At 30.8% G+C, this 10,452-nt stretch overlaps 1 protein-coding gene across 6 annotated transcripts; it reads left to right on the top strand.

Moving 5' to 3' along the window:
• Positions 1-2,469: 2,469 nt before the first annotated feature.
• LOC111015011 (nuclear transcription factor Y subunit B-8) lies at positions 2,470-6,289 on the top strand. Of its 6 annotated transcripts, XR_015790944.1 has the most exons (8): positions 2,472-2,639; positions 2,833-3,060; positions 3,183-3,312; positions 3,681-3,758; positions 3,840-3,893; positions 5,354-5,614; positions 5,734-5,789; positions 6,071-6,289. XR_015790944.1 is itself a non-coding variant. In XM_088124337.1 (6 exons), the coding sequence occupies exons 2-6, from the start codon at positions 2,846-2,848 to the stop codon at positions 5,737-5,739; spliced, it is 483 nt and encodes a 160-aa protein (XP_087980463.1). In that variant the 5' UTR covers positions 2,470-2,639; positions 2,833-2,845; the 3' UTR covers positions 5,740-6,024. The 6 variants fall into 6 exon arrangements, 3 of the variants coding, with proteins under 3 accessions (XP_087980463.1, XP_087980462.1, XP_087980461.1); XR_015790946.1 differs by lacking the exon at positions 5,354-5,614 and having other exon boundaries at positions 2,470-2,639; XR_015790943.1 differs by lacking the exon at positions 6,071-6,289 and having other exon boundaries at positions 5,734-6,024.
• Positions 6,290-10,452: the final 4,163 nt, after the last annotated feature.

Genomic DNA, 10,452 nt, shown 5'->3' with positions numbered 1-10,452 from the left:
TTTACTCCTTCCAGATATTTTAGGGTGTGTTTGGATTAATTTTTTAAGTGATTTTAGAGGGTAAAAGAAAAATAGATATATATATTTTTAATAAAGTATTTGATAATAAATAAAATTGCTTTTACAATAATTAAATTGGATTATACTCACTTTTTGGAGAACCACTTTAAATTTGATTATTTCAAAAGTAGTAGTGGTTGATGTAAAATCACTTCAAAGGTTGATATTATTGAATCACTTTTAAATGTAGTACAATTAAATAAATTTGTGATTGAAATTACTTTTAATAAAATGTATTTGTTACATTAGTATTTTAAATTAAATTGTTTCATAAAAAGTGTTTTAAAAAACAATATATTTTTTAAGAAGCTATTAAATTAGAAAGTATGTTAAACTCACGTCTCAGTAAGGAATTATAATCATGTTTCACGAGTTCATATGCACAATATATTCATGGTTTGATTAATTGGACTTCACATGATCTTTTAAAATAAATTGGACGCTTTTAACAATGTGCTATCATACTTTATTATGGTTTAAATCATATTTTGATTTCTACTATATAATTTTGCGCATATATATATATATATATATTCCGGTACAATACTCATTTTCAATCTCGTGGTTAAAATGCATGCTCACATGATCATGTTAGCATATATATTAGAGCTTGTTATTTATTTGTTAAATATAGTAAAAAAATTAGGATTGAAATAGACATTTTGAAAGTTTGAAAGCTAAAATGAAACAACTCTAAAATTTGTATGGACCAAAATAGACATCTTAAAAATTCATAAAATAATTCCCAAATATTACAGACTAAAATATGATATAACTTTTTTTTTAGTTATGTAATTTTATCTTAATTTACCCCCTACTTTAAGGTATGTTGTGCGAGAACCAAATCTTCAATCTTAGAAGAGTGATGAACTTTTTTTTTAGTACAACGTGTGGGGGTGGGGAATCGAAGTCACAACCTTTTAGTTTGAGATATATGCCAATTAGTGCTGAGCTATGCTTGCTTTGACGTTGATATTTGTAATTTGAATTATGAGTGTGTATATATATATCGTTGATTTTTATTTAAATGTTTAACTAATAGGATAGTTTTAAAATTTCCAAAGATTTCACATCTTGCTCAATTGTTGAATCTAATCCATGTATGCAATTGAATAAAGAATGAGGGAGAACGATGATAAAACTCGTATCCTTATCTTTATCACTAATGTTATTATTATTATTTTTTAGTACAACAGATATGTAATATATAGATTTATACCTTCAACCTTGAAGAAAAAAATACATGTCATTTACTATTGATTCATATTGGCGGGCAAAATCATCTTTGATATGAAAATAGTGTAGTTTCTATTATTTAACATTAAATTCAAATTAGTTTAATTATTCTTTTGACAAAATTAGTTTCATTATCCAACACTAAATATAGCTTCTTTAAAGTAAAAATTATAAAATAAATAATATGACTAGATATTTATCTAAACTTTGAAAAACACCTACATTTAATTGGACAATCAAACAATTGGAAATACTAAAGGGACCCAACATTTAGGTTTTCGTGAAAAATAGTTGGAACACGCATAACTAAGAATGTAAATGTTCTTGACTAAAATAAATGGATCCAAACAAAATATATATATATATATCTACACCTACCCAATCTGAATCAATCCAAGAATTAAAAATAATAATAATAAAAAGGAGTAATATTTATTTCTATCCTCAATTAATTTAAGAATCATAGGAAGAGTCCATCTTAACTTTAAAAACATCAGCTTCACTTAAGTAAATCATAAATTTGAATAAGTGTAAAATTAATACACCCTCAAACTTATATGTAGCAATACTTACAAACCAACTTACAGATTATTCAAAATTAAACCAACAAATAATTAAAGTTCAACTTGAAAATATTTAATATGATCGGAAGAATTAGTAGCCACCAGAATAATATTTTCCAACCACACAAAAATTTGTAACTTCATAAATTAAAGTTATTAATTTATCCCCTCATTTAAGTTCCAAGATTTAATGAGATGAAATAGAGGATTGAGCAAAGGAGTAAAACTAAAAAATACTAACAAATTAAAAGGATAATAAAATAATTATCTCAAAATTATCCAAATTTAAATGAAGAATAAAGACGTGTCGCTTTTGTGTAACTCGGCCACTTGTTTACCAATGAGTCAGTGAGGAGAGAGAACAAATTCAGTCGGCAGAGGAGAAACGACGTCGTCTGATAAAATTGATCGACCGCTGAAACGAGTGGCGGAGAAACAACCGCGAGAAACAGCAACACGTGTTCCAATCAGATTCGAGGAACTCAATCGAGAGCAGAAACCGGCAAGCCGCAGAAAACCCTGAAATATGGAAACTGAATTATTTAATTTATTTTTATTTATTTAAAATTAAAGATAAAAAAAAGAGGAGAATAAAAAGCTTTGTTTTCCGCCTTGGGAATTCCCTGAAAAAGGAAAAACAAAAACCAACGGTGGTGATAAACTCGATTCTCTCATCTCAGTCGTCTCCTTTCTCTTATCTTCTCCAGCGTCCGATCCCTCCCACCACCTCCATTTCCACCCGATCTAAATCCTTCTCGCGCGCCCAAATTCTCCCACCAGGTAAAAACTTCCCTTTCTTTTCAATTTTTCAAATCTCTCGATTTTCTCTCTTCATAGCGGCAACACCCTTTTCAGTTTTCCATGTCTTTTCCCCTTTTCCGCCTCCAATTTCATCCTCCGCCTTCCATTTTTGCTTCTGGGTTGGGTTTTGATCGGTGGTCTGTGGGACTGACGATGTTTTTTCGTGAAGTAGGGTTTTGGCGAGGATGGCTGATGGTCCGGCGAGTCCCGGCGGTGGAAGCCATGAGAGCGGCGAGCAGAGTCCGCGGTCTAATGTTCGTGAACAGGATAGGTTTCTTCCGATTGCGAATATTAGCCGGATCATGAAGAAGGCTCTCCCTGCTAATGGGAAGATTGCCAAGGATGCTAAGGAGACCGTACAAGAATGCGTCTCTGAGTTCATCAGTTTTATTACCAGCGAGTACGAGCCTTATCCCTATAATCATTCCTTCGTGTCTGGTTGCGGTTATTTTGATTAGTTATTAGCCTTCTTCGTGTTCTGAATTTTGGGGGATTTTGATTTGACTGTTCGATTATATCTAGGGCTAGTGACAAATGCCAAAGAGAGAAACGGAAGACGATTAATGGAGATGATTTGCTTTGGGCCATGGCTACTCTTGGATTTGAGGATTATATCGATCCGCTTAAAACCTACTTGACGAAATACAGAGAGGTAGTCAATCGATTCGGCTTATGTTTTTGCTTATGTTCTTTCTATTACTCTAACGAAGACTTGAAAATAGTGTTTCCAGTTACATGATATCCACTTTTCACGATTCTTTTGATGCTTCCAACAGGGAGCTTTCGTCTAGTCTCAACTTTTTCTTGTTATTTTTTTTTTTACTACTGTTCGTTGTGTTCTTCAACTGATGGATGGATGCTTTCTTTTCTTTTTTGGTTTATTTTTGTTTTGCCTGCTGGTTGGTACTTGGGACGTTTTTAGACGGAGGTAAGTTAGAGATTTCCTTCAAGTCTCTGTAATTTGTCAACATCACCTATGAAATTAGGAGGTTTGTATATAATGTTTATGTTGTTTGACAGGGTGACACTAAGGGGTCTGCTAAAGGTGGCGATTCGTCAGCTAACAAAGAAGCTCATCATCCAAACCCTGGTGCTCAGGTCAATTTAGAGTTTGAATTTTCCCATTGAGCTGGATTTTTGGTGTTTTCTTCTAAGCTTCTTTCTTTCTGAATTCTATAGATTGCTCATCAAGGGTCGTCGTTTTCCCAAGGAGTTAATTATGCAAGTTCTCAAGTACTCTCTCTCCCTCTTTCTCTCTGCCCCTCTTTCTCACACACACAAATAAACATAAGCATGTACTTGCACAGTGTCCTTTGAAGAAGCAAAGAAACATTTATGCTAGTGTACTTAGGGAGACTTTGGCATGAATGTTGGAGAGTGAATTAAAAACGTTTTAAATATTTTACTACTTTTGGTTAAATTTTGAAAGAACTTAAAGAAATGTTTTTAGAGGAAGAATTTTTATGAGTGCTCCTTTGAAAACATTATTTTAAAAAGTTATCCCAGTCTCACTCTTAGTTAGTCACTTGATGCATATTCACATTTGTAGATTCCGATGCTGAGGACATTTAGTGGGATTCATTTGTTTGTATTTGTTTATCGTGTTAAAGTTGAGGACGTGTGTTAGAATTTAATATTCTAATGCTGCTGCTGATTTAGCTATTAGCAGTTGAAGTTGAAATCTTGTCTTTTAGAACTGCTTGTAAATCATTTCTACTTCTATTCCATAAAGTGGTAAAATTCCCTTGACAGTCTCCATCTGATTCTAAAGAAGAAATTTTTGGAACTTAATCTGTTTTCCAATTGTTAATTCTAGCCAGAGGACTCTAATTACATTTACTAGTTCATACTGTGACATCAAAATATTTAGTATATGGAGTTACAAGTAGGATTTGATTTATTGTCTGTTTTATTTGGATAATTTCTGTTATTTACACCACACCACACACTCTTCTATGTTGGATCAACTAGGACTGGATTTATTCGATTTTCTCTGAGATTCACATTTTACCCCTCATGGGGTCTAAGTTGTTTTATTTTTCTCCTTTTCTTCAAATAATTTCTTTGTTTAAGTAACTTAGTTTGGTTTCTAGTTCATACTTCAAATATTCATGATTCTTAAAGTTCTTTCCACAGGCAAGCATATGTTTCTGATTAGTTGGGGCTTAGTTTAGCACATATGCAAGTCTTGGTTGAAATAAATGGAGAATTAGTAAATAAATTTAAATGTCTCAGTGAGATGACTTATAGCTGTAATACTAATAGGCTATTGTCCTTCTAGCTTTGGTGAGGGCAATATTGGTATTTGCATCTTGAGTTACCTAGAAAACGAGCTTGTAACTCTTTTGAGATTCTTTCATTGGGACGCCCCTTTGAGTATAGATGCTCTGATAATGGATTTAAACGACGTAGTGACCTACCTAAAATTTAAATATCTAACAAGCTTTCTAATGCACAAAAATATTCCTAAAATATTAAATATCTAACAAGCTTTATAATGCAAGATAATATTGTAGTGTTAAATGGTTATTCTTTTAAGTTAGTCCAGGCATATGTAAACGAGCACGAATAATACAATTATAAGTATGAATATAACTTCATTGAAGTTTTGTTTTACCGTTCACGATGGTTGTGAGTCATGTACTAGAAGTGTTTTTTTTTTTAAGGTTTAATGCCATCTTTCATTTTTGCAGTCTTCCCAGCATCTGATGGTCCCTATGCAAGGCACTGACTAAAAATTTGTTCGATCATTTGAACTGTTGAATGTGAACTGTTCAGCGTAGCAGCAAAAAATTGAGTCTATTTATTTGAAGTTGGGTGGTTTTGATACCTCTATTTGTAGAAACAGTTGAAACTTTGTATACTACGAATGTTTATTGGATTGGAGTAGGACACAGTATTTGATAGGAGGTTCCAAGTCCTGGGGATCCCATTTATTTGTGACTTGTACCAAGGTTGTGAGGATCTTAAAAGAAAAAAACTAAGTAGCTAGCTGCAGCACACTTTACATCTTTTCTTTCTTATTCCTTTTTTTTTTGTCACTTTCCTAATCAAAACCAATAAATTGTGTCAGGAATGATTTGCTTCAAGAAGTTCTTAAAGCCCTCTCTGCTGTGGATGAAATTAATGGTATGCCTTCCGTAAACTCTTCTACTGTTGTGTTCATCTTTAGTTTCTCACATGTTTTTTATGGCTGCTTTTTCATTCCCTTTTGGGAACAAAAGGTTTAAAAAGTGGAGATGGAGAAAGTAGTTCCTTAACAAAAGTTTGCTTCTTTTTTACTTCTGTTTTGCGAACATAGACTATTGAGGGTTGTTTTATTTGACGTTGGATTCAACTTATTTAGATCAGAGTTTTGAAATGATTGGTTTGGGTTTGGTTGGTTTGTGATTCTGTTCAAACTATTTCAGGTTGATTGAATCGGTTCGGAGTTTTATTTTAGGATAGGAAGTGAATAGAGAGGTGTGCGATACTACATTTGGCTGCCAAATTAATTTATATGTCAGCTTTAAGGATTGGATTAAAGTAAAATTGAGTCTGAACTTTTTTTTAAGTGATGGTCTAAATGTAACTGCCACTAAATCTATTATGTCGTAGATAAATTAATTCAAATAAGTCATGTTTGATAACTATTTTGTTTTTTGTTTTTCACTTTAAAAAATTAAGCAGGTTTGGTAACATGTTCGATAGCCATGATTTGTTAAGTTAAATGTTTGTTTTTTCTACTTTCACCATTGTACTTTGGTTATCTATTTTCTTTAAATGTTTCAAATTTTTAAAATAGAATAGTAGTTTTTATCTTTGAAATTTGACTAATAAATCAAATATGTTTTAAATGTAATAATATAATTGTCAAGAAGCAAATATAATTTTTAAAAAATAAAGCCAAAATTTATTTTTAAGAATTAGACTTATTTATCAAGCACATTATTATTATTGTTAAAACATGATTTAGCCCTTCTAATCGAGACTAATGTTGCTGGGAACTCGAAAGTAATTTAAAAAAAAATGATTTCAGGATAATTGGGCTTTTAACATATAACATTTTAACTTTTAATTTTTAATTTTTAATATTGACACAAAAAAATAAAATTGGATCGTATGAGTCATGTATTACAGATCTGTAATCTTTCCATAAAGTTGCTAAAGATTGAAGTGACTTGGGTAATTCTTTTTACTAATTCGGAGCTTAATTTAAAAGCTATATTTCGATCTGGATGTGTTGAATTTTTATCAAATGGTCGGGTCGGGTCATATGTACATGATTTGAGTGATGATGGATGTCCTGTTCACAGCCTTACCTTAAAGTTACTAAAACAAGAATGACAAATTTGGCTTGTCATGTCATGCAATCCAACACATTTGCTTTATTTTACAAGGCTAAAAAATGATACCTTCTTTATAAGTCGTAAGTAGTTTGTTTGATTTGACCTTTTAATCATCAAGTTAGTGCAATTTAATATCTCACAAAAAAAAAGGAAGGCAAAACTAAATTAGGCTACACATGACCATTAACTAATAGAAATTATTTGTTTTATATATAAAACTATAAACACCACTCCAAGGTATATTTGTTATCCCTACGAATGTATAATCCATTTGGTGGTGTTATTAAGATAAAGTTCATATTTTACTTAGTACGAATATGGTTTAATAGATGGTGTATCTCCCACGTTTGTTGAATTCGGGAAAAAAAAAGAAAAATATTATATCGTGGAAAAAAAATATTCTGGAATATTAAAAAGGAACCGACATAAAATTAATCAAGAATAATGAAACAAATAGTGGAGGAATTTCTATAATAAATTGGTATCTAAACATATAATGAAAATCAAAATGAAGATATTTGTTAAATAAATATTTCACATATAATAATTCATTAATAAAGGTAATTTGCTTTGAATGATAATTTATTTATTAGGAAATAGTCCATTAAAAGCACATATTAAATGTAATTGGGGGAGTTTAATTGAGGTATTTTCAGGACAAAAAACAATATTTTAATACTGAAAATCTATTGGTGTAAATATTAATAGATATTTCTAAAAGAATCTCGGTAACTTTCCTTGTTCGTGGGAAGTGGAAGAAAAGGATACGGAATTGGCCTATTTTTAACATTTGAGTGGAAGAAAAATGAAGTAAATGAGCTTGACCCCTTCCTTAGTTTTAACTTTCCTAAGACGGCACGGCACATGGAGGAGAAGGAGAAAACCGGTGGTGGGCCAATCAAATTGGGCCAAACCAGGGCCCATTATAGATTGTCAAGAGGTGGGAACTGACACTTTTTTTTCTTCCTTTTTTGGGTGAAAAAATTGTTAGAAGGTAAAAGGTTAAATGTGAACCATATATTTCTTAGAACTAAAGTATACAAAATGCTTATGATTGGTTTCATTTTCACTTGCAACTTTCTATTTTGTAGATTGTAAATAATTTTAAACATATGTCTAGTTAATTAATGATCTACTTCAACATTTTCTCAACAAAAAAAGAAAAAAAAAATCTACCTCAATTCAACAATGTTGTTGAATGAGTTATTTCGTATTTTGGATGAACAATAGCTATTTGATCGAGTTCCAAATGATTAATCGATCATATTCAAATTTCACATGTTGAACTTATAAAAAAGTTGGCAAACGTTAAGATTCGCCTATTATGGGTAGTAGCAATAATTTGATCGAGAGTGTGTAGCTCAACCGTAAGTACTTCTATTTCGATGGTCATCCCAAATACCCTCATCAAAAGTTACAACAGTGGTTCCCTAGTCATCGAATTGGGGACTTTATCCCTTATCAGTTTGAATACCAAAAGTCTCGTATAGAAGCAGTAGGTATTCTCAAAGAGACCCTTATCGTTGTAACCAAAATCACAATCGATGCAATAATGGGCATTGCCTTGTTAGCCCCAATAACTATGCAAACACGAATTAAAGCTTGGATTAAACTCGAGCTAGCCAGTGGAATCATCGTGATATGCATAACGCTCGCTAGCACTGCAACATACTTTTATTATGAGCAACTATTAAAAAGGAGAAAATTGGTTTACCACTCCAATTCAAAGCCTCCATCCACATGGTCTTTATTCATAAGACTATCGATTGTTAATTGTTAGTTGTACTGGCTTGAGGAGCTAGGAGAGTGCAATGAGAATTACATGTAAAACAATGAGTGCTACTTTCCATATATATATATATATATATATATATATACACATGATTGAGGTTTTCATCATTACAAGTTATTTGCTCGTACATTTATTAGTGGTCGAATGAGGTGGCTATAGTTTAGTAGGTCATCACCTAATTCAATGATAATTATCATCTGTCTTTGACCTATAGGTTATGAGTTTGAATATCGTATACCCACTTATTGTAGTAAAAAAAGTCGTTGCTGCATAATAGCAACAAGCAAATTGGTCACCTTTCTTCATTAGACTACCTCAAAGCTTTGTGTCTGGTAAAAGCCTTCGAGCCACGTCGGGCTCACTTGGTGGGTTGCAACTCCATAATTCACTCCATTGTGCCATCTTAAACTCAGATTTTATTTTTAAGAAAAAAATCACATATAACAAATTGATGAGCATGTTGATCTATGAGCAAATTTTGAACTAAATCCTATCAACTAAAATTTCTTTAAGGATAATCCCATTTGATTAAGTATTATCTCATTTTACCCTATAATTTCCTTCTTAATAAACTTAAATTTCTGCCGAAATGATTTCTATCATACTTTGGGTTGCATTATTATTCTTTCACCACTATCTCTATCTAATGTCATTTATCTTGAAATTACTATAGATTATAGTTAAATCAAAATAAAGTTAACTTTGTGAAATTTTTAACATAGTATATATTGATATAACTTTATATTAGTCAAGTAAATATTTCAAAGTATTTTATTGAAAATTTAAAAGACCTTCCAAATTTGAAGGATCAAGGTAGATGTTATCCTATTATATTATTATCTAAAAAACGAAAGTACATTTTACTCATGTCCATCACTTTTTTTATTTAAAAAAAATTGTAAGACAAAATAAATTCTAATTTTGGAGAATCCATTCATTAGAATATTAAAAGAAATTGAAATACTTAATAATATTGTTTCCTCGTTTGAATATACGATTTTCCTTATTGAGCGTGGCCGAGTAGGAGATCCTTAATTTACTTGTAGTCCAAGCGACAATTACAGTTTAAGAAAGGAAAGTGTAGAACTCAAATAATAATAATAATAATAATAACGATCCTTAATGTAGAATTCAGATTCTGTTTATAATTTTTAAATTCAATATTTGTTTGATAGAATTATTTTCAAAAATTGTTTTTGGATCATAGGAAGTATAAATTATCAAAACAACTTTTTTTTTTTTTTTAACATTTTTAGTGTTTCCAAATTTTGAAATTGAAATTAATTTCATCACAATTATAAAAATGTTTACAGGTATAATATAGATTCAATTTTCAAATCTACTGTCAAAACGATCATAAAAGTAATTAACATATATCTCCGAAGAGGGTATGCGTTCGATCTCCACCACCACATGTTGTATTAAGAAAAGAATTTTCGAATCTGCTATCAAACACGTATTTGAAAACAGCAAGAACATCAATTATAACTCTAATTTTAATTGAATTTCATGTTTTCAAATCAAACACCCCAATAAAATCAAATAAAATAATATCTTATAGCTTAAAGAGCAACAATTTAAATCAAGAATAAAATGAAAATAATACAAATAAAAAGAAAGGTAAAACGAAAATATAAAAAATATATATATTGATCAAACATATTCACTCTCT

Source organism: Momordica charantia, assembly GCF_013281855.1.
Source record: "Momordica charantia cultivar OHB3-1 chromosome 5 unlocalized genomic scaffold, Mcharantia_2.0 BLBB01000005.1, whole genome shotgun sequence".
NCBI classification, from domain to species: domain Eukaryota; kingdom Viridiplantae; phylum Streptophyta; class Magnoliopsida; order Cucurbitales; family Cucurbitaceae; genus Momordica; species Momordica charantia.
Note: the sequence above shows the minus strand (reverse complement) of the source record. Positions and strands in the feature narration are given on the sequence as shown.